Consider the following 26,627-nt stretch of genomic DNA (forward strand, 5'->3'; position numbering starts at 1 on the left):
GAAAGTAGAAGAGTTTGCATCTTGCTGTTTTTAAAGGAACAGATTTTAGCCAAGAGTGTTCTAATTGAAACATTTTATTAAATAATTTAGATGTATGACCTGCCATATTCAGTAAGAACTCAAATTGGAATATTTAATGGTAAGGAAAAGGCACCTGATTGGCCAAAGCTTTTGTGCTCCTTGATGATCGTTACTCGTGCGCTAACGCCTGTTACTAACCGGGCACCCTAACCCTGCCTGCTTGCATCCCTACTAACAGTGCATGTACTAAACGATGCTGGCTTCGTTCATGCTTGCTCTCGATCACTCTGAGTACTAAGTGTGTTCACAGACGTGTGTGACAGGTGGTCACAGGGCCGGCCTTGTGCCTTCTCTAATTTCTGTCCTTTTCTGTACCAGGCAGGCTTGAGGTGTAGTAGAAAGACTTTGTGGACTTGGGCCCGAATACGAAGTTCAGCTCTCTGTGTAACGTCAGGCAAAGGCACAGCCTGGCTGATCAGTTAGAGGGTGACATTTGTGAGAATTTTTGTTGAAGGGATTGAATCAGATAAAATAAGACGTCTTACAGTTCTCAGCATACACTGGGTCCTAAGTGAATGCTAGCGATCTGTGATCATGTTTATCTTGGAAAAAACAGATAATCAGAGTTATGTCCTACACTCATAGGTCAGCGCTTTAAGAATGCATATGCCCAGGGGCACCTGGGTGGCTCCGTAGGTGAAGCGTCCAACTTAGGCTCAGGTCGTGAGCTTGCAGTTTGTGAGTTCGAGCCCCACATCAGGCTTGCTGCGGTCAGCGCAGAGGCCGCTTCAGATCCTCTGTCCCCGTCTCTCTCTGCCCCCCCCCCGACTTGTGCTCTCTCAAAAAAATAAATAAATAAAAATAAAAATAAAAAAACCCAGCCACAGGAGGGCACCCATATTTAGATTCTAATGCACCATTTGATTTTCCCAATAGCAGTTCTTTTGTGGGTTAAAAAGACAGTGCTCAGGAGAAGAAGATATTTCTTACTATTTCATGATATTTCGTGAGCCTGAGAATACGTATCCCCAGGGCTGCCGTCCGCTGTGCGATGGTACGTCCTGTTGCTCTCGGGGCCGCCACTCAAAACTCAGCACTTTGCTGGTTCTCACAGTGTTGTTTTTTTTGTTTTTTTTTTAAAAACTAACCTCTTTTTACATCCTGAAAGTAACACATTTTAAAAAATTAACCATAGGTATTAAAGAAAATTTGGAAACTAGAAATGATAAGCCACGCTGCTACAATTGAAGAAGTTCACTACTTATATTCTGAGTTTTTCTCTATTTTTTCTTTCCTAAAAGTCCAGGGTGTGTGTGATCATGGCTTTTGATCCTGCATTTTTCATTTTACCTTACATCATATGCCCCTTCCCATGTTACGATGTTTTTACAACCCATCTTCTCAATGACTGCATGATATGAAGCGGGTTTATTTTTGCTCATAGTTGGACATTTTTAAGTGGCTCCTGCTTCTCTTTGCAGGTTATTTTTAACAAATAGATACCAGAATCATGTCAAGGTGAATATCCTAGTGAGACTTGAGCAGAATCTCTCCTTTGTAAAAATAATAAAAAGTTGACGCAGAGTCTCTGACAGACTGGAAAGTCTCCGACAGCCCTAGCGAGCCGCTGCGGGGCAGAAGGGAGTCATTCTCTCAGACAGATGGGTCAGGAGGTGGGGTAGGTCACCCCACAGTTGTGTCTGCAAAGTGTAATTCCAAGGGTGTGTTTGGAGTGGCCGGGAGAATACCCTTGGACTGTCTGGGGGATCAACTGACAACCTAAAGCACGTGTTCACAATTGTTGACGTGATAAACCTTTCGGACCGTATCCTCAATCACAGGGTGCCCGTTCTGGCCCCCCAGGAGCCCACATCCTTGATACAGATACTCAAAACAGGAAGGAATTCACTTAGATTTGTCCAAACCCCACATCAGGGGTGATGTTCTGCCTGAGTGGAAGGAGCATCCTGGGCATCTCTTTTTGTCTTTTGCTTTTTAATAAGACATCAGTCCTGTGAACTTAGCTCCGAGCTGTATGCTCAAAGACCAGCCCTTCTTAGAACGTATCTAATGAAAAATGATGCCTTATGTAAATTCGCAGCCAGAAAGTTTCAGAGGCATTTTTTTTTTTTTTTTTTTGAAAACACAGAAAAGAGTTCCTGCGGGAATCTTTCTAAAATAACCTTTTCCTCATTTTTACTACAGTGAACCAGAGCGTTTAAGACTCACGCATTATCTCCTCAGATACCATCTTCTCTGTCAGGACCCTCACCCGAGGACACACAGACTCCTGTCGGGAGGAGGGAAGCGCTGTGTCAGTTAGACCCCACAGTCCAACCGGTGTGGCTCCGATCCTCTGAGGGGTTGAGTCTCTCCGAGTCCCCCTTTCTTACCTCCACGGTGGCATTGCTGCTGCCGTGGAGTTATTTCGTGTGGAGGTGTCGGCGAGTGCCGTGATGACGTGTGTGCAACGCTTAGCACCGTCTCTGGGAAACGGCACCCTCCCCATGGTGGCAGCCGTTGTGACAAAGAGGAGTCTCCTTCTGGAAGCTGGCTCTGCCCCCGTGCCTCTTTGTTGCATGTAAACGTTACCTGTTGCATGTGAACGGATCTGCTGTCTTCTTTTTAAAAAATGGTTCATGTAAGAGAGAGAAGGGGGGCTGGGAAGTAACGTACCTGCCAACCTCAGGCAAACCAGGCACAGCAGGCAGGAGGCAGAGGGAACTTCCCTTAGGCTCCCCTTCATGTTTTTTCCCTGGGTGTGGAGGTCGTGCGTGCTCATCAAAAATAGAGGAATTCTGGGAAGTACAAATCCAGGCATTCTTTATATGTGATGTAAAAAAAGAAAAAGAAAGGTAGTAAGTTTGTCCTCTGAGAAGGATCTGCGGCCCGTCGGTGTTGGTTTGCACATGCACCCACCTGTTAACAAGTAGGAACCTACCCAGTGCGTACGGTGCCCGTGCATCACGCACCCCCACCGGGTGTGGCGGCTCGGCAGTCTCTGGTAGACTCTTTGAGCTAAAAAGAGACGCTGACTGGTTGCGCCATCTGTCTTGTCGGGTTAGGACAATGGTAAGGGGATTGAATTTGCAATGCAGTACGAGTCTTGTCTCTGAGACACGACTGCTCTGCCTGAGGCAGTAGGAGGGGAGGATTGGGAAGGTGGCCGGGCTGGATGACTCTTCACCATCCATCCCTGCAGCTGGCCAGCCGTAAAACTGATGGAGCGTCAGCCATCATCCAGTCACTGTTCTAGGCATCAGGGAGGCACTGAACAAGACAACAAGTACAGGAAAAGCGTCTCTTAAGCATAACGGGAAAACTCCCCAGCACACCCACCCCAGCCCGGCAGCGTGAAACCACAGCAGATCCGAACATCTCCCTTCTCTCCTGCACCAGCCCTGACACCTCTCAGCTGGCTCTCACAATTTTCTAGAACACACACCTACTAGAGAGACAAAGGATTCTGTCTTGACAAGGGGCTGTCTCCCCCAGTCAACTGCCGGCTTCATTAAAGCCGTGTCTGGCTTGTCCACTGTTGTGCCCTCACAGGTGGGTGCTCAGTGAGCACTTGTTCCTGAGTGAGTGCATCTGAGACTCCCCGGCCTCACTAGGAGGAGGGCTGTGGTAGGTGACGATGTCTTTTGTGAGTTTAGGAGTGAGGGACCGACGGCTCGAGGATTGTGCGTTGCCCTCTTGCTAACGGAATTCTAGCCAACATAAGACAAGAAAAAGGAACTGGAGTATAAGTTAGGAAGACAAGAGAAAATACTTGTGGGATGTTGGCGATCCCCCTGTGATTGTCAACCAGCGGTTGTTGCCAGGGGACATTTGGAAGTATCTGGAGACATCTTTGTCACCCTGGGGGAGAGGGGGCCGTTTGCCAAGGCATCTAGGGCATCAAGGGCAGGGCTGCTGCCGTGCACCCTGCAGGCAGCCCCGCAAGCCAGAACGATCCAGCCCCGAATGTCACTGGTGGGAGGCTGGCGTAGCATTGCTAAGAGGAATAACCCCTCAGTCCCGGAGGGAGGGGGCTGTCTCCAGTGAAACACACCTGTCCCCGCGGCCCAGATGTTGTGAGGGGAGTTCCGTTAGTGCAGCAGAGGGCTTGGCGAGAATGAGGTTTCCTCTCCTCGGTCAGAGCGAGCACGCGCTGCAAGGCTGCATCCGAGAGCTGCCCTGGGGTCTTGGAGGCTTGACCGCTGCTCCCAAGGGCTCATGGCGGCTCTAGCACGAGAAGGCGTGTGTGCATGGGCTGACTTGGACTTTCCGGCTCCCCTTCCTCTCGGAGCGCCCCCGGGCGGCTTCGGCATTACCACACGCTGATCCCGTGTCTCCTGTTTTTGTCCAGACACCAGTTCTAGAGTTTCAGAACCGCTTCGCAGCACCTTTCCTGACACGCATTCAGACTCCGCAAGCAGAGACGTGCCCGGGCGCATTCTGTTGGACATAGACAACGACACGGAAAGCACCGCCCTGTGAAAGAAGCCTCCCCCAGCCCGGCCCCCTCCACCCTGGCGCGTGGAGCAGGGGCAGGTGCGCAGTTACCCTTGCAGACCCAACAGCGAAGAGCTTCCAGTGAAGGGAAACGAAGGCCTGACGTGCAGGGCCTCGCCTCCCGCAGCCCAAGGACAAGGTGGGGGCTGACACTTGAAGCCGAATGACCTGTGTCTTGAGGACGCTGGCTTTCTTTCCTGGGAAGGAAATCATGCCCAGAAACATTTCTAAAAGAAGGAAAAACGGAAAAAGACAAAAGAAAACGAAGTAGCTAGAATGGAAGGAGTATGCTCGCCGAGACGTGGGGAGGAAGCTTTGTCGCTGCGCGGTTAGTGCAGGCGGTTCGGAATGAAGAATACCGCGTTAACTATTTAATAAAATGCGTTCATTATGCAGATCACCCACTTCCTGCTCCTTGGACTTTGATTCTCACACCTTAGGAGGGAGGTCCCTCTCCTTCAGAATCGCCGCAGAATCATTTTGTATGAAGTATGGTCTGTGCCTCCCCGAGCCCCCGAAAACCACGCGCATCGATGGTGACTGCTGGATCCGTCACCTCAGCAAACTGGATGTGACCTGTGCCTTGCCGGATTGCAGAATGTAGAAAGAAACGTACTGTTCTTTTTTTTTTTTTTTAAACAATGTAATTGCTACTTGATAAGGACCGAACAATATTCTAGTTTCATGTTTAATTTGAATTAAATATATTCTGTGGTTTATATGAAAACTTTATCATTCTTAGAAGCAAGACCGTGGACTGTGTGTATGCGTGCGTGTGCGTGCTGTCTCTCACCCAAATAGAATTCGGATGAGACGTCAGGGGGTCTGTGACCGTAGAAGCCTGAAGGAATGGAGAGCAAAGTCGCGGCAGTGACGCCAGCCCCCACGTGCCCCAGAGACCTCCCGGACTGGCTGTCCCCGAGTGAGTGTTCCATGGTCGGGCTCTTCCTGTGCACTTACCAGTCCTGACTCCCTTCCCTGTCCAGCCAGAGACAGAACAGTCGGCCCCGCAGACCCAGTGCGGGAGTCCCGAAGCCGCTCTTTTCCGGTGGCGGGAAGGCACTGCCCTCCCAGGGTTGAAAGACTCGGGAGGAGCAGGTGGGGAAATAGAGCAGAGTGGGGCCCACAGTCTGGATGCCTGTTCTGATTACAGCCGCTCCCGGTGGCCCGGACGTGGCGGGCTCCTCGGGGGCTAGGCAGGGACACGCGCTGCCAGCGTCGGCTGCCTTGAACCATTCCGTTGGTGGAGTTGGTTGCCAGGCACATCAGCGACCTGTGCCTTGCCCGGAGGACACCGGCCCTGTGTTCCGCTTCAGCAGCACACGCAGTACTGGTGGCACGAAACAGAAGTGAGGCTGTGAAGTTTAACAGCCGCAACTTGCAAAGGGCAATCCCTTTTTCCTCCCAACTCAAAATTCCCTGTGCCCCCAAAGTGCTTCCTACACTTACTAATTATTAACTACATTGAAAATAGGCACCTATTGAAGCGCCTGGGGGCTCAGTCGGCTAAGTGTCTGACTCACGACTCGTGAGCGTCGGGCTCGCTGCTGTCAGCACAGAGGCTGCTTCAGATCCTCTGTTCCCCCCTCTCTCTGCCCCTCCCTTGGTCGCATTCTCTTTCTCTCAAAAATAAACATTGAAAGAAAAAACACATCAAAACTAAGCACTGGACAAACGGAAAATAAGAAAGTATTTTTTAAAAAATAGGTACCTATAAACCCATGTATCTTAAATTTATATTCACTTAAGGCTCACTCTCCCCCATCCCCCCTTTGCTGTAGACCAAGTTCCTTGCAGAAAGCAAGAGGCTCGGTGTCGGTTGCCCATCAGCATCGAGCCCCTTCCCCGGGGAGCCCGCTGTCCATAATCCGGCATCTGTGCAGCACCTCGGAGATGCCGCGGAGCCTGAGCTGGCACTCGGGGGGAAGCTGGGACACCGTGCTTGCCGAGGAGATGGCGTTGGTGCCTGGGGACCAGGAAGGTCCACGGTGGACAGTTCTCTCCAGAGCGGCACATGCGTTTTATTATTGCTGGCTCCAAAATACAACACAGACCCTCTTTATTTTAAGAATGTTTTGGTTTTCACTCTCCTTTGTTGGTAATGATCTCCCAACCCCAAGAGCTCCAATCTAAAGAAAAATGATGGTTATGCGTGTCAAAGGTGAATACCAGACCAAGGCTACTGCGCATCTTCCCGAATGGGGGAGGACCAGAGTGGGGTGTGGGCGGCTTGGCTTGCATTCGGAGCTGTAACCGCATCATGGTGGAAGCATCTCCAAGGTCCCACAGAGACGTGATTACCCCTGCTGGGAGAGTCGCCACCTTGCCGTCCCCTTCTCCTGGTACTAACACCGCCAGAGAGCAGGAGAGGTCTTGTGATTTAAACTCACGGTGGCCATCCTGCTCATCCAGGAAGGTGCTGGTGTCTAGGAAGATGGTGCCGGTCATCTGCCCCTTCAGATGCTTTCCTTCCCTTCTCTATGGAACGCTTTCTCATAGAATGTTCTAGCCCTGTGTGCTCAGGCCTTCTCTTCCTGCTCCCCTGCCCACAGCGACACCAGGGTCATGGCCCTATTCCTGACTGACACACGTTGCATTCAGGACCCATCTGTCCTGTTCTTAATCCAGCATTTGGAGACCACGGGGGGGTCAGCGCAGGCCCCCGGCGGCCTGACTCTGCTTGGTCCTACCCTGTGAATCCCCAGGAGTTTAGATGCAGCTGGACCAAGGAAATCCCTGGGGGCCCCACGGATGGACCCTTGTCCCTCTCTTGGGACTGTAGCTCCCAGTGAGTCTCACACATGCTCATAGTTGAAGGTCTGAAGGCGATCCTTCTCTGGCTTCTCTACCTGACGTCTGTTCCCACCGTTTCCCCACCAGCGCCGTGGCCCTGGTGGTCTGCATCCGAACTCGAGAGACTCCACCCTGTCTCACAGACTGTTCTGCCGTCTCGGCTCCAGGGCCCCAGGTGACATCAGTGACTCACAGTCTAGAGTCTTACATCCCATCGGGTAGCAGCAGCTCACTGACGGATGTTTCTAAACCAGTGGCCCCCACTGATATCATGGTGGCGGAGCTAGGGACGGGGAAAGATCTGGCACAGCAAAGCCAGAGGCAGAAAGTGGCCTGAGCTACCTCAACTGCCAGCCAAGGGGAGCCAGGCAAAAAGTGGGGTGGTGTCGGGGCACCTCTCCCTGGAAGCCATTTCTGGGGGTGTCTCTGTAGTCCCCTTGCCACCCACAGCCCATCTGTGTCCTGAGGCCATTCTGCACTTCCTGCCCTCAGAGCCACACAATAAATTCCTTTTGTGTTTTTTGCATCAGCTTTCTTGGGTTCGTTTCTGTTACCGACAACCAAATGGCCCCTACTTGATGCACTTCCTAAAAGAAGCTGTCCCCCTCTGCTCACTCAGGGACACAGCTGTACAGACCCCTTGTGGCTCCACGGGCGAACTTTCCTTTCCATACTCCCTGCCAACTCTCCCTTTGCGTCTCCCACGCGTTGACGAGCCATACACAGTGTGTCAGTTCTCCATTGCTACGTGACAGACGCCCACAGACCTGGCAACCTAAAACGACACACACGTATCACCTCCCAGCTTCTGTGGGTCAGGAGTCCAGGCACAGCTCAGCGGGGCCTCCACATAGGGTCTCATAGGCTGCTGTCAAGGTGCTGGCCAGGGTCAGGGTCTCATCTGGAGGTTCGACTGGGGAGGGATCCACACCTAAGCTCCCTTGTGGTTGTAGGACCACAAGGTCTGAGAGCCCTGGCTTCTTGCTGGCCCACATCTGGAGGTCCCCCTCAGCTCTTAGAGGCTGCCCACAGCCCCTCGACTCGTCGGCTTCCCCAGTGTGGCCGCTAGTGCATCAGGTCAGCAAAGACAGTCTCCAGGATGCATCTGCTGGCAAGACGGTCTTACGTGATGTGATGTAACCACCGACTGATATCCCGTCACCTCTGCCGTGTTCAACTGGTCAGTAGACGGTTGTGGGTCTGTCCGCCATCAAGGGGAGAGACTATACAAGGGCACGAACACCAGGAGGTGGGGATCGTCGAGGGTCACCTTAGGGTCTACACCACACACATGAGAACGTCATCACAAATGACACATGTGGGGCAACATTCGAACCAAATATTCTTTTGAGAGAACCAAAAAAAAGTCATCAGCGTTCTGTTTTCACCCTCGCTACTTGTATCTGAATGGAGTCTTTATGCACATCAATAAGTTACATTTGAACGACCAAAAAATTGTTTGCATGTCAGTTCATGATAGGGACCCCGCATTTGTATGTTCACACAAGGACCCTCAGAATTGAAGCCTGGTCTTCTAGATAATTGCTGGGTGTCCTCCAAGTAAATACTGAGGGCTCGCTCTTCCATGTGCTGGCCCAGACCCTGGGGACCAAACCTGAGCCACACAAGCATGGCCCTGGCTGCCGGGGAAACTGGCACACGAACCCAGGACACACAGCAGGGTGCGGAGAGGGAGGAGCCACGGGCAGGTGGAGGCGGGCCCTGCAGACGGAAGGACAGCTGGTGAAGCAGATGCCTCAGAGGCAGGGAGCCAGGCTGAGAGGTGAGGAGGAGCTGGAGCACCAAGGGCCTCGTCCAGTTGTCCAGGGCAGTTGGGAGCCGCGGAGGGAGCCATGGTGGGGGCGAAGGGGGGTGGCAGTCCCTGCGGTTTGTAGTTTAGACCCCTGCGGCTGTGACAGCAGGGAATGGACTAGAGCAGGGGCAAGACTGCTTGGCAGGGGACCCCAGGAGAAGAGCTGATTCAGGCCCAGATTTAGGTGGAGGTGGCAGGAAGGGGGGCCAGCGGACAGAGGAACACATCCTTAGGGAGGCAGAGGTGGCCCCATTTGCCGACCAACTGTCCCGAAGGTGAGCGCCAATCCAAAGGGCGGCGCTGCAGACCCTTCGTGGTCTGTGGTCGAGGTTGCACAGGTGACTGGACTGGCCATTTGGTCCCCTGCACAAGCTCAGACCTCGGGGGCTGAACCTGTGCAGGGCTAGTGGGTATTCCTTCCTGGTCCCCGGGCAGGGGTGGGCAGTCAGGCCGGGGCAGGGCTGCGGCCGGTGGACGTGAGACCAGGAGCCGGATGACATCTGCATCCCGGAGGCCCTCCATCTGTGCATTCGCCAGGCACTGTGCTAGGTGTCCGTGTGACAGACTTTACCCTTGTGGAACTTTCACTCCAGTTGGGAAGACAGTTAAGGAACCGATGATGACGTGTGATACCTGCTTTGAAGGCACATGCCCTAATGGGCCTGAGTGGGATGATCCCAGAAGGCTTCCCGGATGAAGTGGTGTTCAAGCAGACACTAGGAGTTAGGCAGAAGAAGGAGGGGTAGGTTAGGTGGAGGGAAGAGCAGACAGATATAACCGGACTTCCGGGACCCACTGTGCACCAGCCCTGTGCTTGGCCCAGAGGTGGGAAACCCCGAGAGTGACGTGGACTTAGCCTGCGAGGGGAGAGGGTCAGAGTCGAAGCCGCAGAGAGGCCTGGCCATCAGGGGTTATTCCCATCGGAATGTGGACTTCATCCTGCGAGCCTGGGAAAGTCACCGAAGGGACCTACGCAGAACAGTGGCTTCATCAGATCCGCTCTCTCTGCCTGTGGGTGGACAGTGAGCGAGACGAGAGGCAGGAAGGCCAGTGGGGAGGCTGTGGCAGTGATCCGAGGGAGATGGCCGTGGCCTGCTCGAAACGCAGCTCCGAACCCGACCAACAGCAGCAGAGATCTCTGGGGCCTGGCGGAGGGGCAGCGCGGGGGAGCTCAGGACCCCAGCAGGGCCTGCCGGGCCCCCCCTCCCCGCCTTTGGCCCCTGGAGAGGGATGTTCGGCCCTCCTGGAGCCCACTCGCCTCAGATGTCATCTCAGGCTCTTGCCAGCAACACGCTGGGGAGGGGCTCCCCACAAAATTTGGGGTGTGCCTCCGCCCATGGATCAGCGTGGCAAGGCCCGGCCTCCGACAAGGCTGCCCCCAGGTACTCAGGGAAGCACACTGAGCGACTGAGCCGATGGCTCCTCGGCCCCCGGTTTCCTGTCCAAGATCCTCTCAAGTGTGGAAACCGGGGTCCCCTGTGAGACTCCTGTTCCCCAGCCCTGTCACGCCAGCACGTGGTTCCCATCCACACCGCCAGCCCCCTCTGTCCCGGGACTGGAATCCTCGCTCATGGCGCCGGGCCGCCCCAGAGGTGGGCTCCCGGCTAGCTCTGGCGGTCTGCCCTCGCTCTACGCCGTGCGTGGGGCCAACAGCCTGGACCGGAGATCCCATCAGACCCCACGAGGGCCCAGAACACAGACGTGAGGATGGCCGACCCAGCCCGGGACACGGTGGCTTTGCCCCTGGGCCAGCAGAGATTCGCTGTGGACAGACTTGTCCATCCTTCTGGCCGCTTATTTGAGGGGAAGCAGCACGTGGACGACGAAGCAGAGAAAAGTCTCCGCCAGTGCTTGGAAAGGGCGCACAGTTCCCCGATTTTCTTCAAGCACAAGATTCCAGGGCGCCGCCTGGCCCACTTCCCGGGGATCTCAGGGAGGAGCGGCCCTGCAGTGAGAGAGCGCTGGGGACCGGCCGCTGCTTCCCCCAAAGCCCGCCAGCGTGGAAGGCAAGCGGTGGGACGCAGGTCCCGGTCCCCGCACGTCGAAGGGAGCGGGAGAAAGTTAAGCGTTGGCGCTCGGCCGGGCCAGTGTGGCAGCTACTGGGCTGGGAGGCCTTGGGGGTCTCTTTGCTTCTTTATCCCTATGAATGTCGTTCTTGGTGTTCCATGACAGGTAAGAAGAGTGAACAGCCCTTTGAGAAAAGGAACCGTTTACACTTCTTTTTCCCCCAGATTCGAACCGCCATTGCTTTTTTTTTTTTTTAAGTTTGTTTTTGAGAGAGAGCAAGAAAGGGAGGGGCAGAGAGCGGGAGAGAGAGAATTCCAAGCAGGCTCCACACTGTCAGCAACAGCCCAATGCCCACTGTGGGGATCGAACCCACAAAACCATGAGATTGTGACCAGAGCCAAAATCAACAGTCAGACACTTAACCGACAGCAACCCAGGCACCCAACCTCCATTGCCTTTGAAGAAGAGGTGCCTCACCCTGGATTTCAGCTCGGGTACCATCTCCCCAGCTTCGTGGGTTCGAGCCCTGCATCTGGCTCATGCTGACAGTGTGGAGCCTGCTTGGGATTCTCTCTCTCTCCCTCTCTCTCTGCCCCTCCCTTGCTTGCTCTCTCTCAAAAATGAATAAACTAGAAAAAGAAGAAAAGAGCTAGGTGTCATGTTGGAAATGCCCCGGAGGAACTCCCATGAAGCCTCGTGGTAAACAAACAAAGCTTTATTACTTATCTTCTCTCATTACAAAAATGGCACGGAAAATAAACTGAGAGCTCGGACCCCTGGGTTCACCCCACGTTAAGCAAAGTAGCCCCAGACAAAGATGGCACAGCTAATACACACGATGAGGTTGATGTCCAGAAGGGTTTTCACGGGGGGGTTTTCTTCCAAGGAGACGATGACAGGTTCCACTTTGCTGGGGGGCTCCTCCTTGCCCCGGCTCTCCATCCCACAGAGCCACAGGATGGCCCGTACCACTCTGGACTGCTCTGGGGTCGTGTCACCTAGAAGAACCCAAAGGAAGGTCATAAGGATGGGCTGTGCGTCCCGGAGAAGACACCAAGGGGACCAACCAGATGTGTTCCGCACATAGTAACAAATACTTGGTGTATCTCTCGTGTCTCTTGAAATGCACGGCCTCCTGAATCTATACTTGAGTTTCCCCTGTTAGGCTGATGTGGACACATAGCCACAGTGTGTATGCATGTGTGTGCATGTATGTGTGTGTGTGTATATATATATATGTGTGTATATATATATATATATATATATATACACACAGGGCCACGCGTGATGATGAACAACAGCCCACAGCCTCAGGGTCATGGAGGCAATAGGGGCTGATGGGGACTTTGGCTAATTGAAGGGCACATCCCAGGTCTTAAGGAGCCCACTTTACAAGCTCCAGATGTCAGTCGTGCAGACACATGGGCCCAGTGTTGTTACAATCTCCCCATTTTCCAGGAGAAGACAGATATCTGGAATTTTACATGCAATCTCCCGATTTTTAAATGTTAAGTCACATTTCATTAAAATGGTAGGTGGGCTAAACCACAGTATGTCTGCAAGCTGCCAGTTTGGAACGAGTGTAATTTAGAGAATGCCAGTAGTATTCCAGCCTACCTTGTGGGATTTCGAGAGGATTAGGTGAGCCATGTTCTAGCAGGCGCTCAGCAAGTGTTTGCTGCTATTGCTTCCCAGCGAGGTATCTGATGAAAGCTACTGAGGGGCACCTGGGGAGCTCAGTGGGTTAAGTGTTTGACTTTTGATTTCAGCTCAGGACACAATCTCGTGGTGTGTGAGTTCGAGCCCTGCATCAGGCTCCATGCTGATGGTGCAGAGGCTGCCTGGGATTCCTTCTCTCACTCTCTCTCTCTGAGCCTCCCCCCATTCATTCTCTCTCTCTTTCTCAAAATAAATAAACTTAGGGGCACCTGGGTGGCTCAGTCGGCTAAGCATCCAACTTCAGCTCAGGTCATGATCTCACAGTTTGTGGATTTGAGCTTTTGCATTGGGCTCTGTGCTGACAGCTCAGAGCCTGCTTCAGATTCTGTGTCTCCCTCTTTCTCTGCCCCTCCCCAGCTTGTGCTCTGTCTCTCTCTCAAAAATAAACATTAAATAGGGGCGCCTGGGTGGCTCAGTTGAGCATCTGACTTCAGCTCAGGTCATGATCTCACGGTTCATGGGTTCAAGCTTTGCATCGGGCTCTGTGCTGACAGCTCAGAGCCTAGAGCCTGCTTCAGATTCTGTGTGTGTGTGTCTGTCTCTCTGCCCCTCCCCCACTCACACTCTGTCTCTCTCTCCTTCAACAATAAACATTAAAAAAAAAATTTTTTTTAAAAACATTAACGAAATAAAGGAAAGAAAGAAAGTTACTGAAGAACCCACTTGCAAGGCTGGACATTGGGAGTCAGGCGATGCTAAAATTTCAATTCTGCCCCTTCTCTGGCTTATGACTTGGTACAAAAACTCCCCCCTGAAACAGAATTCGTCCTGGGCTTCGACCGTAACTGAGGAGAGACCACTCACAGCTGTGGGGTTTGGATATGTTTTCTTGAATCATCTCCAACTGGATGGTGGTGATGCTGGTCTCGGGGGTCCCATTCTGAGAGACCGGAAGAGGCAGGGGAGTTGCTGGTGGGAGTGGCTGTTCCTTCTGGACCATGGGGTCATGACGAGTAAACCAGGTCAGGCGGCTTACCTAAGGAGCAGCGATGGATTAGAAGATTGGGGTCCCCTGCTCGACCCCGCGTTCAGCTTCATGTCTGAGAATGTCCCCGGCCTGGCCCTGTCACTGCAACTACCACAAGCTCCACTCCCTGCACTCTTCAGAAGCAGCGGGCACTCCCCCGACGATTCCCCCAGGTAACTTCAGCAGCCTCAGTTTTGTTGGGACCTCCCCCCACCCCTCCCTCGTTCCAGTCCCCAGAGCTTATTAACCCCAGCCCGGGAATCTGGGGGGACCCGCCCGTGAGCCACTCAGCACATATATTTCTCTAGCTACAGGGACTGAATTGGTTCGCAGATACATGTGTCGAGCCGACTCCATCGATGGGAATCGGGAGCTTTGCCAGAAATGCTGGGATGAACATGTTTCTGCTATTGCTTAATGAATACAAGAGAAGATAAAAGCCTTAGAAGCTGGCAGGCCCCTGTGGTGCCTGAAAATAGAGGCAGAAATAAGGATTCTGATGATCCTCAGCCCTAAATCAGGCCGTCCCTCAAGCCTAACCCTGGATGTCCCAGCTTTTTGAACAATCGAACCCTCTTTGTTAAGGCCAGCGTGGGTCCGTCTGCTCATGGCACAGGGTCTCCGTGGTTACACAGTACCAAACCCAAATGTACCATTTCCTTGGAGGGTGGCTCCGTGAACCAGCTCACAACGGACACCGTGATCAGAGTAACCGCGGACAGAATCATGGAGAAGTAGAGGTAGTGGACGTGCTTCACCACGGCGGGGCGGTCATCTGGCTGGTCACACCGAGGCTGCGTGTAAACGAAGTCCAAGGCCAGCCGAATCAAGCCTAGGAGAAGGCCCAAGATCAGACCTGAGAAAGCACCCTGTAAATCAGAGCAAGGCCATCTTAGAGACGTCCAAGGTTAAGGGGCGGCCAGCCTGGGCCTCTGCGGACCTCGACCTCGACAAGCCGTCCTCAAGAGCTTGGCTCTCTAGGGACGGTCGATGCACACGTCAGTGATTTGAAAGGACTGCAAGTTACTCAGCTGTTTATTTTTCACACGTGACTAATCATTTATGCATAATTCACTCCTTGTTAACTCGGCTCCCCCGTTTAATGACGGAATGCATCAACACAGAACTCCCATCGCTGCTTTGCAAAGGCCGGGTGGCACCCTCCCCATGGCTCCCTCCACAGAAACGCGTCCCCGGAAACGCCACCCATGCCCTCACGGGGCGGCGCTAGCTTCTCGTGTGGTGGGGACTCGTCCAGAGCTACCTTTTCATTGGTCCGCTTCCAGAAACATCCCATGATGAAGACCACAGCCACAGGCGGCTGCAGGTAGGAGCTGATGGACTGGATGTAAATGAAGAGCTGGCCCCCCTGGCTGGCCTGAACCACGGGGATCCAGAGGATGGAGATCAGCACCAACAACAACACAAACACCCTGACAGCAGGCCGAGAGAGACCCTGGTTAGTATGCCTCCCGGGATGCTTACTGCTGTCTCTTGTTAACAGCGCTATCGGGGTAGAATTTTCACACCATAAGATTCACCCATCGCAAGTGTACCATCCCAGAACTTCGGGTAACACAATCAAGATTCAGAGCATCCACTGCTGGGGCGCCCGGGTGGCTCAGTTGGTCGAACGTCCCACTTCGGCTCAGGTCATGATCTCACAGCTCGTGAGTTCGAGCCCCACCTCGGGTTTTCTGCTGTCAGCACTGAGCCCACTTCAGAGCCTCCGTTCCCCTCTCTCTCTCTGCGCCTCCCCTGCTCACACTGTCTCCCTCAAAAATAAACTAACATTTAAAAAAAAACCCGCCAAACTGTTTTAAACAGTTGGACCGTTTTACATTCCTACCTGTAGTGCTATGAAAGTTGCTATTTCTCTGCCTCCGTGTCTGTCTCTCTTTTTTTAATGTTTATTTTTGAGACAGAGCGTGTGCGCACGTGCCCAAGTGGAAGAGGGGCAGAGAGGGAGACAGAGGATCTGAAGCGGGCCTTGCACTGACAGCAAAGAGCCCGATGTGGGCCTCACACGACCTGAGCTGAAGTCGGACGCTCGACCAACTGAGCCTCCTTGCCTTTTTGATTACAGCCATTCTAGGGGGTGTGTAGCTTTCTAGGGGTACAGTCTCATTTTGTAGATTGATCTAGATCGCAGATCCTTTGTCAGCTACATGGCTTGCAAATATTTTCTCCTCATCTGTGGCGTCTCTTCTCATTGCCTTGATGGTGTCCTTTGAAGTGAAAAACTTTTAGCTTTTGATGAAGTCTAATGTATTACGATTATTTTTTCTTTTCTGGGTTATGCTGTCTGTGTCTGACCTAAGAATGCTTTCACTAACCCAAGACTGAGACAGCCCTCCGGGCTCCAAGATGCCTTATTAGCATGTATTTTACATAAAATTTGCATACCATTCATTTTGGTCACTTCCGTTCCCCCCCACTAGACTTCAGCACCTTGCAAAAAGCCTTGATAGAAAAGCCTTCCCTGAGGGGGTGCCGGGGTAGCTCAGTGGGTAGAGTGTCTGACTTCGGCTCAGATCATGATCTCACAGTTTGTGAGCCCGAGTCCCGTGTCGGGCTCCATGCTGACAGCACAGAGCCTGGAACCTGCTTCGGATTCCGTGTCTCCCTCTCTCTGCTCCTCCCCCGCTCACGTTCTGTCTCTCTTTGCCTCTCTCTCTCTCAAAAATAAACACTAAAAAAATTTTTTTTAAAGGAAAGCCTTCCTGAGTCCCCAGAACCCCATCCCCCTTTTACCAGGCTTTGGGGTCCCACCCAGTCCAGGCTGGGGACTCCTCCTCTGAATCTTTACATCTCCTGGCTCCTGATCATAGCACTCATTGGGGTTGTAATTTCCTTTTATTTTTTTAATTAAAAAAAAACGTTTATTCATTTATTTTGAGAGAGAGCACATGAGCAGGGGAGGGACAGAGACAAGAGGGAGAGAGAGAATCCCAAGCAGGCTCCATGCCATCAGCACAGAGCCCAATGTGGGGGCTCGATCCCACGAACCATGAGATCGTGACCTGAGCCGAAATCAAGAGTTGGACGCTTAACCATCTGAGCCACTCAGGCACTCTGTAATTTGCTTTTTAATTATCCTTTCTCTGTAATTCTCTTCTCTTCTCTTTAGTTTTGTGAAAGCAAGAACTAAATCTTTGCTTTGCACTGCTGTGCGCCCGGCCACCTGGCACATAGTAGGTGCTCAGGGAACGTCTCTTGGATGAGTGACTCCTCTGCACACAGAGTCCTAAGGAACCTCCCCTTTGCCATCAGAGGAGTCTGAGCCTCCAGGATGAGTGGTTGGTGGGGCGTGGCCTCTGGGTGGGCTCAGCTTTCTCCTCCCTGGGTGTGTGGGACTTTCCACTCCCCTCCCCCGGCCCTGCCCCGTACGGGCAGGTAGGCCTTACCTGCCGACAATCATGAGCTCCCTCTCGGACGCCCGGGGCCGGATGCAATTCCAGAGGTCCATGGTGAAGATGGTGCTGGCACTGTTAAAGATGGAGGTGAGGGAGGACATGAGCGCCGCCACCATCACGGCCATCATGAGCCCACGGAGCCCTGGGGGCAAAAGGGAGGTCTATGGGCCTCAGGTTTCTCCTGCTACGGCTGTTACCTCCACTCATGACCCCAGGACCCCAGGCCTGTAGCACCAGCTGATCCCAGTCGGTGCCCCTAGGAGGAGGCAGAACTCAGGGGACCATGAGGAGGGACTGGGGTTGGTTGTGGGGAGTCAGGCGGAGACCCCTGCAGAGCCAGGGCCTGGGTTTTATTCGGGGGCTCTGTGGCTCGGTCCCTCCCACGGGCCTCCCATCTTGTCCCTCCTTCAGGTCAGGGCTCAGCCGAGGCCCTCCTTTCTGGACGCTCCAGGGGACTGCACTTAGGGGAGAGGGGACATTACCTGTGGGCAGGAGCTCCAGCACAAGTTTGGGGTACGCAATGTCTGAGCAGCCAGAGGGATTGCTGCAGACCTTCAGGCAGGTGTCTGGGTCCGCACAAGCCACTTGATCTGTGGAAGAAACGAGGCCCAGAGTGAGCAGAGCCTCTGAGCCCAGGCCTTGCCAAAACATGGCCCGACTGACGCAGGCCGGCACCAGGAGCCAGGGTTATTGTATATACCAGCATAGCTCAATGAAATAAAGGAGCCTGGACTCTGTACACCACGACCTTCTTGTTTAACCTTGCCATCGCTGCAAAACTGGGACGGTCACATAACGATCGTAGCGGGGGTCGGCCGAGATGACATACGTCATGCGCTTAACACAGTCTGATACCCAGGAAGGGCTGGATACATTGCAGCTGTTATTACCGTGACCCAAATAAAGCTGACATACACCTAGCGGCCACTGTCTCCACAGTGTCCTACATCAGGCTGCATCCCCGGATCCCCCAAAAGGGGCCGCAAGCATTCCACATCTTGCCTGCCGTTTGTCGGAGGTGCAAAGGCGAATGCCATTGACTGGCACGTGGCGAGTTATTTTCTAAATCCCTCTTTACCCATCTCAATAGCTTTTCTCACTGTAGGCTCATAACAACCCGACCACGCTGGCTGAATGTCTCTTCTCCTCTCCCTGTAATTCTGTATCAGGTCTTTTCCCTCCTGGACAGCATTCTAGTTTTCTAGTGTAAATCCATCATGGCTTCCTGGCATCTGTAGTTCTTTCTTTTTTATTTTTAAAATTTTTAATGTTTATTCATTTTTGAAAGAGAGAGACAGAGCACAAGCAGGGGTGGGGCGGAGAGAGAGAGGAGGACATGAAGCAGGCTCCAGGCCCTGAGCTGTCAGCACAGAGCCCGAGGCGGGGCTCGAACTCACGAACCGTGAGATCATGACCTGAGCCGAAGTCAAGACGCTCAACCGACTGAGCCACCCAGGTGCCCCCTGGCATCTGTAGTTCTTTATGTCTTCCTAGCCTAAGGATGAACACAATCCCAGAAGACGAGCCTAGGTCTCCGGCTCGGAGGACAGAATGTGTGGCATTGAGTAGGTGCTCAATAAATTTTTATGGGGCCAGGGCTAGCTATCACAGAACTGCTGTTTACTTTTTCATAACCATATGAGGAAGGCAGAGATTACTTTAACCATTTCACAGATAAGGAACCAGGGCGAGGGACCTGATTATAAACACCTACGTCATGTCAGAGGCAGAGCTGAAACCCAGGTCTCCTGACTCCCAATCCAATTTTTCAGAGGAGGAAGACCAAGAGAGTGTATGTTTTCCATCTTTAATGAGCCAGTCACCTCATCTGAGGCTCAATCGTGACCACTGGGGCCTTCAGAACTCTGTATGGTCTCAATGGTTTGGCACCTGCATCTGAATGACATCTTTCCTGTCACCTTGTCACCTTCTGCCTTCCTCAGCTCCTGATATCTGAGCCGACCAATGCTCCTCACCACCGTGCCAACGTCTACCCAACACCTGTCACCCTGGCTGGGCCACTTGTGATCTCTCAAGTCTCCTCTGCCAGATGGACTGAAAACTAGCTCCCATGAATCACTCCTGGTCCCCTATTCTCAATCCAAAGGCTTCAGTCCTTTTTCCTCATTTTGAGGGGTGACACTGCTTTTCAGCCCATCTCGAACCTCAGTTTACAAGTGAACATGGAGCCCTCCACTGCCTGTGCCGACTTCCCCCCCACCCCCCGCCCATTCCAATGCAGTTCCAGTGTCATGATAACCATTTAGGTGAGGCCTCAAAAGCAGATGTTGGACAGTATACCTGATGAGCTTATATATTCTATATTTTTACCTGCATTAAAACTGCTAATTTAATAAATGTCAAAGGAGACCACGATTTTAAAATGCAAAATGGGGCACCCGGGTGGCTCAACTGGTTAAGCTTCCAACCTCGGCTGAGGTCATGATCTCGCGGTTCGTGGGTTCAAGCCCCGTGTCGGGCTCTGTGCTGACAGCTCTGTTTCAGATTCTGTGCCTCCCTCTCTCTCTGCCCCTCCCCTGCTCACACTCTGTCTCTGTCTCTCTCAAAAATGAAAAAAAAAATTTTTTTAGATGCAATATTGTTGTATCTTCCTTTTTGTAACATCAGACCTCAGAAATGGAAATACTCTTGGCCCTTTCATCCACTGGGAAGTCCAAAGTCATACTGGTCTCTATAAAATTTCTCCACATGCTGTCATTTGTCTTCTCAAGGACGGGACCCTTTGCTCCACTAACATCCACCAATGGGTGTTGTGGCCACAACCGATCATACAATTGCTGCGGAAGAGAAGTAGATGCCCCCAAAACTCTGGTTCAATCCTTACGTAAAATTAAAACTGTAGACCAAAAGTGATATTTGATGAGAAGTCTTGAGCTGAAAACATCTTAAGAAAAATTATTTTGAGGGGCGCCTGGGTGGCGCAGTCGGTTGGGCGTCCGACTTCAGCCAGGTCACGATCTCGCGGTCCGTGAGTTCGAGCCCCGCGTCGGGCTCTGGGCTGATGGCTCAGAGCCTGGAGCCTGTTTCAGATTCTGTGTCTCCCTCTCTCTCTGCCCCTCCCCCGTTCACGCTCTGTCTCTCTCTGTCCCAAAAATAAATAAACGTTGAAAAAAAAATTAAAAAAAAAAAAAGAAAAATTATTTTGAGAGTTCAAAGTTCTTGGCTTTTTATGACTCCTCTGAGAAGTCTTAAAAGATAAGGAAGTACTGTCATTCCCATGCCCAGAACATCGTAAGGAGCCTCCCAGTCGGGCAAAGGTCTTGTTCACCTTCAAATCCTATGGGCTTTGCTTCTTTTTGTCCAAAAGCCCCTCTCTTCAAGGTACATCTAGAAGGAGAAAGCTCTCCCGGAGATATTTAATTATCTACACAGTTTAACCTTTGGTTGTTAACTTCAGGTTGTTTATCCTTCTCGACATGCAACCTTCAACCATGAAATGTGACAGACACAGTTTACAAGGCCATTGTCCTTGTCTGTTCAGCTTAAAGAATCCATAAGGATATTAGTTGGCTCAGCTAAGTTACATGTGGAACCAACGGCCTGGCAGATCATTAACCCACATTCAGTAACAACCACCCACATGCCTTAGGTTAATTAATCAACCATTCAGATCTGGGGCAGGTTCTTCTGTCAGAACCTCCGATGTCTGACAGGAAGGATGCTTCTGGCAATGTCAGATCCGAAAAACACAAAACCTGTTTCTGAATGCCAACATTCACCAGAGGTTCACTATGGCTCAGGTGCTACAGATAAAGACAGTACATATACCTTCTCTATATTCTTCACAACTCCATGGGGAAGATGTGGTTATTACCCCTATTTTAAAGACAAGTAAATTGAGGCCCAGAGAGGTGAAAAGGCTTCCCCAAATCATACAGCTAGAAGTATCATGGGTGGGTCTCATTCCCATTTCCAGGGCTCACTTCCAGGGCTCAGGTGGGACCACTGGCTTTGTAAATGGGTACATTTCTAGACTCATGTTTTATTGGTTTTGAGGGTGGTTTTGCTTTCTCTCTTAGTTTCCACTGGGGTTCATTTCAAAGTCTGCACCATTTCTCACTTGGATAAGCGGAAGAGAGTGTTGTCCAGACTCATGATAGCTCAGGACTGCAGCATCCTTTTAGGTGGTTTCTGGACCCAATTGAGGATTCAGGGGCACCTGGCAGAGCAGACATGGGGGAAGACACAGGAACAGGTAAGTAGAGTGGACAGGGTTCCTCAGTCTTCTGGAGGGCTTGTTAAAAACAGATTGCCGGGCTTCAACTCCAAGAGATTCTGATTCAGTAGGTCTTGGATGGGGCCTGAAAATTTGCATTGTTTTTAAATAGAGAGAGCACAGGTTGGGGAGAGGCAGACTGAGACAGAGAGGGAGAGAGAGAGAGAATTAAACAGGCTTCACACTGAGTGTGGAGGGGGCTCGATCCCACAACTCTGGGATCATGACCTGAGCCGAAATCAAGAGTCAGATGCTCAACTGACTGAGCCACCCAGGCGCCCCTGAAAGCCTGCATTTCTAACAAGTTCCAAGGTGACACTGATGCTGCTAGACTGGGGACCACACTTGGAGAAGCACTGGTCCAGGCCTTCAAACACACTATGACCACCTCACCCTCTCCACCCTACTTCACTCACTCTTCACACTTACTGCTGGTACCACATGCTAGAGTGTTTTGATTTATATTTTAGCTTGCTTTTTCCTGAGTACCAGACTCATCCATTACATTACAAAGTCCTTAGGGGCAAAGAACATGGCATCGTGATTGCCGATTGGCTGGCTGTTAACAGTGATGGTCAGGGTCTTGTGATTGGTCTTCCAGACACTGATCCAAAGCTTAAAGTGTAATTTGCTGCAAGATACAGTAACATGAGGGGCACCTGGCTGGCTCAGTCAGTTGAGCGTTCAATTCTTGGTTTCTGCTCAGGTCAAAACCTCATGATTCATTAGTTCGAGCCCCGCGTTGGGCTCTGCGCTGACAATGCGGGGTCTGCTTGAGATCCTCTCTTTCCCTATCTCTCTGCCCCTTCCCTGCCATGTGCGCTCTCTCTCTCAAAATAAGCAAACTTGATACATGATTAAGAGTCGGGCTTTGGAGGCCGATGCACCTAGGTTCAAATCCCAGCTCACCCAGCACTAGCCAGGTAACTTCTGGCAAGTCACGTAGCCTAGGAGGGGTCTAGATTGCTCTTCCGCAACCCCCACATCCAATCCATCGTTAATCTTATTAGCTCGGGGCACCTGGGTGGCTCAGTCGTTAAATGCTGGACTCTTGATTTCAGCTCTGGTTACGATCTCACAGTTGGTGAGTTTGAGTCTCGCATCAGGCTCTGTGCTGACAGCACAGGACCTGCTTGGGATTCTCTCTCTCTCTCTCTCTCTCTCTCTCTCTCAAAATAAATGAATAAACTTAAAAAAAATCTTATTGGCTCCACTCTGAAATGTATTTTGAAAACATCCATATGGATCAACTTTTTTTTTTTTTTTAATGTTTAGTTTTGAGAGACAGAGTATGAGCAGGGGAGGGGCAGAGAGAGAGGGAGACACAGAATCTGAAGCAGGCTCCAGGTCTGAGCTGTCAGTACAGAGCCCAACACGGGGCTCAAACTCACAAGCCATGAGATCACGACCTGAGATAAAGTTGGACGCTTAACCGACTGAGCCACCCAGGCGCCCCTTTGTGGATCAATGGGTGCCTTGTCACAGAGGACATCCCCGGAAAGCTTGTCAGAAGAAACCACTGCCCAGCATTCCCTGCAACATCTCCCTGTGCCTGTCACTCACAGCTGTCAGCACAATCAATGGATATTTATTATCTTTTTCTCCTCCACCACTAGAATGTGAGCCCTACAACAGCAGAGATACTGTTTGTCTTATTCACTAATGGATCCCCAGCATCTTCTAGAATAAGGCCTGGCAGATCCTTGGCTCTCAGGATCTTTGGTGGATACACAGAAGAATAAATAAATGAGCAGATGAACTGACTTCTCTGAGCTTCAATTTCCTCATCTGTAAATGAAAACAGCCCTAACAGTACCTATCTCTTAAGGCTGTTTTGAGGAGTAAATGAGATAATACATTAAAAAAAAAAAAAAAGAACAAACACTTCTACAGTGCTTACTTGTGCCAGAACTGCTTTACGTCTCATGAAGTAATATCCCCGTTTTATGAGTGAGGAAACAGAGGCAAGTGGCTTTCCAAGGTCACACAGCTAGTATGTGGCAGAGCCAGGATTCTGGCTGCACCGTTCAAATCAGAGTCCATATTCATAACCACTGCACTCTCGGTTAAGACTCGGCGTGATGAACGTAGGTTGTTTAAAGCTGCATTCTTGTGCACGTGTTAAGCCTACCCGAGAGCTGTGTATTTTCCATCAAGTCACTCCAGCTCTTAGTCTCAGGAGGGTTTTTCCAAGCCTTGTGCGCTTTCCCTGGACACTGGCCCAGTGACTCTGGGTTCTCCATGCCATCTGGACTGCAGGAGCATGAGCCCAGCGTCTAGCACCACGGACAGCTCCCCACACGTTCTTCCTAATGCTCACTGTCCTAAGTTATTCTGACAAAATTTCTGGGCCATCCTACCCTTTCTTTACCAGGTGGCACTGTTTAGGATAAAGCACAAAGGAGGAAGCACTCTAGGTTACACTCCCCTTTGAGTTAACAGCCTTGGTGGGCATGAGAGAAAGCTTACCGATATGGAAAAAGAGGAACTTTCCTCCATACAGATCAGCCATTCCTGACATCACAGTGACTCCCGATTACACCCTCCCCCCAGTCCTGTTTATCCACACAGTGCAAATGTCATCACTTTACCAGACTGAAAAAACTTTTCTAAGGCAAATATTCTAGAGGCTATGATATCCCTGATTTTTGTTAAATACCCCCAAAGTTATTTGGCCACTGGGCCAAAATGACCAAATGGAGCGGAAACACTAAAGCATTAAGAGGAACTCTCACATTAGTCTTTAGGAAACTGACATCTGGAACCACAAGGTCTTAGCTCAGTTTGTGGCTTCAAAAAAATACACACGGGTCACCCCTCGATTGGACATACACTAGACGTTCCTGTTGCACCCCTGTTGGGAAACAGTATAGAGTCAAATGTCCGGATGGAGATACCTCAGTCAAAATCACTCTGCAGGGACTCCAATCACATTCTATGATGGCAGTCATACATTTAGAACATGTCACAGGGCCTGAAACTCAAAGACAGATGGCCTCTACTCCCCACTGTCTTCTCACCTGGGAAGAGGACACGACTGACCATTCCAGGGAATACCATCATGAAGAGAGGAAGCACCTTCAGGTAGGCAGCCATCAGAGAGCCTCCTTTGGCATGGGACAGGTTCTTGGCAGCCAGAGACCGCTGAACAATCACCTGGAAAACAGTGGGGTGGTTGGGAGCTGAGGTGGCTCTCTGTAATGGCAAACTAAGTGTGCACAGCTCCTGAGTACGTGTCAAGGACTTAGGATCTTGGTTTGCCTGGCTTCCCTCAGAGGAAGCATTGCTTCCCTATCTCCAATACCCATTGAACAGTTCGGGAAGCCAGGAATCCCATTCTGTTCCCTCCCCACTCCTTTATCCTGGGATTGCCGCTGGCCAATTAGATTTCTCCACAGAGTTACTCTATTTCTCTGGCTACCATTTTCAGTTAAGGACAAGTACAAATCCAAGGTGGGCCAGTTACAACTTCCCATGGAACTTCTCTAAGTATCCGACTTCAGCTCAGGTCATGATCTCATGGTTCGTGGTTCAAGCCCCGTGTTGGGTCTGTGCTGACTTCGCATTCTGTGTCTCCCTCTCCCTCTCTGCCCCTCCCCTACTCATGCTCTGCCTCTCCCTCTCTCAAAAATAAATAAACATTAAAAAATTTTTGAGAGACGGGCGCCTGGGTAGCTCAGTCGGTTAAGTGTCCGACTTCAGCGCAGGTCATGATCTCATGGTTTGTGAGTTCGAGCCCTGTGTCGGGCTCTGTGCGGACAGCTCGGAGCCTGGAGCCCACTTCCGATTCTGTGTCTCCTGTCTCCTTCCCTCTCTGCCCCTCCCCCACTCTTGCTTTGTCTCTCTGTCTCTCAACAATGAATAAACGCTAAAAACAATTTTTTTTTAAATTAAAAAAATTTTTTTTGAGAGAGAGACAGAGCACACCCCCAGGCCCAAGTCATGGAACCACAGTTCATAGGACTGGTATGAAAAGGAATTAATTCACCGAATGGTTAGATCAGGGCCTGGATCAGCATCAGGAAATGTTTAAATGCCATCATAATTGTCTACTGTTACTTACCTTCTCAGTCTCTACCCAGGAAGATCTGGAACATTCTTTGTGAATTGTGAATGCTGCTTTACCCATGTCCTGTTCTAAAAGTAGCCTAGACAGGGGCGCCTGGGTGGCGCAGTCGGTTAAGCGTCCGACTTCAACCAGGTCACGATCTCACGGTCCGTGAGTTCGAGCCCCGCGTCGGGCTCTGGGCTGATGGCTCAGAGTCTGGAGCCTGTTTCCGATTCTGTGTCTCCCTCTCTCTCTGCCCCTCGCCCGTTCATGCTCTGTCTCTCTCTGTCCCAAAAATAAATAAACGTTGAAAAAAAAAAATAAATAAAATAAAAGTAGCCTAGACAGAGGGCTGTGCGTTCCCTAGGGCAGCACCAGCACAGTGAACCAAGCAAGTCAGAAGACTCTACAGAATCTAGGTCAGCAGCAATACTGTGTGGTCAAAACCAGAGTCACAGCGTCAAGGAGCGCTTGGGTTTCTAGGCCCTCTTGCCCTGCCTGGCATTTGGAAGGAGACAGAGTCCCCTGTGACTACGTCCCCAGGCTCCTGAACCATGCAAGGTGGGTTGGAGGTGGCTTTCAAAGGGTGCATGCTGCAATCTCAACTAAGAAGGGCGTGAGGAATCTCAAGGAAATATTTGCACAAATTCATACTGTGTGAAGAGCAGTTAACAGGGGCGTGTGGCTGGCTCAGTGGGTAGAACATGTGATTCTTTTTTTTTTTTTAATTTTTTAAAAACGTTTATTTGAGGGAGAGAGACAGAGCGTGAGTAGGGGAGGGGCAGAGAGAGGCGCAGAGAGAATCCAAAGCAGGCTCCAGGCTCTGAGCCATCCGCACAGAGCCCAACATGGGGTTTGAACCCACAAGCTTGTGAGATCATGACCTGAGCTGAATCCAGACACTTAACCAACTGAGCCACACAAGGCTCCCCTTTGCAATTCTCCATCTCAACATTATGAGTTTAAGCCCCACACTGGGCATGGAGCCTACTTAAAAAAAAAAAAATAGTAACATAAACCATAGCAAACCTATAAATGTTTTTAATGGTGTATTAGCTGTCTCTCCAACAAAAGGACTATGACCAAATTCCTCATGCTTTCCTCTTCTG

At 51.3% G+C, this 26,627-nt stretch overlaps 2 protein-coding genes across 7 annotated transcripts in view; one reads left to right on the top strand and one right to left on the bottom strand.

The window, feature by feature from the left end:
- Positions 1 to 5,245, top strand: part of ARHGAP17 (Rho GTPase activating protein 17) — an 89,270-nt gene extending 84,025 nt beyond the window's left edge. For 2 of the 5 annotated variants that reach the window (XR_015245634.1, XM_086692669.1), the window contains 2 exons: positions 91 to 139; positions 4,373 to 4,509. Coding sequence is in view for 3 of the 5 variants with exons in the window: in XM_086692669.1 (XP_086548795.1) it covers positions 91 to 98 (8 nt within the window). In the remaining 2 variants the exon portion in view is untranslated. Of the gene's footprint in view, positions 1 to 90; positions 140 to 4,372 lie in introns of all 5 variants that reach the window. The other 3 variants (XM_086692667.1, XM_086692670.1, XM_086692668.1) reach the window with 2 other exon arrangements.
- A 6,586-nt stretch (positions 5,246 to 11,831) lies between these two features.
- Positions 11,832 to 26,627, bottom strand: part of SLC5A11 (solute carrier family 5 member 11) — a 48,863-nt gene continuing 34,067 nt past the window's right edge. For both annotated transcript variants that reach the window (XM_086692677.1, XM_086692678.1), the window contains 7 exons: positions 24,491 to 24,626; positions 17,716 to 17,823; positions 17,225 to 17,375; positions 15,082 to 15,250; positions 14,471 to 14,686; positions 13,655 to 13,826; positions 11,832 to 12,129 (listed from right to left, as the gene is read on the bottom strand). In XM_086692677.1, the coding sequence (XP_086548803.1) occupies positions 11,924 to 12,129; positions 13,655 to 13,826; positions 14,471 to 14,686; positions 15,082 to 15,250; positions 17,225 to 17,375; positions 17,716 to 17,823; positions 24,491 to 24,626 (1,158 nt within the window). In that variant the 3' untranslated portion in view covers positions 11,832 to 11,923. The remainder of the gene's footprint in view (positions 12,130 to 13,654; positions 13,827 to 14,470; positions 14,687 to 15,081; positions 15,251 to 17,224; positions 17,376 to 17,715; positions 17,824 to 24,490; positions 24,627 to 26,627) is intronic.

Source organism: Puma concolor, chromosome E3 (assembly GCF_028749965.1).
Source record: "Puma concolor isolate L17-30 chromosome E3, mPumCon1.1.hap2, whole genome shotgun sequence".
Taxonomy (NCBI): Eukaryota; Metazoa; Chordata; class Mammalia; order Carnivora; family Felidae; genus Puma; species Puma concolor.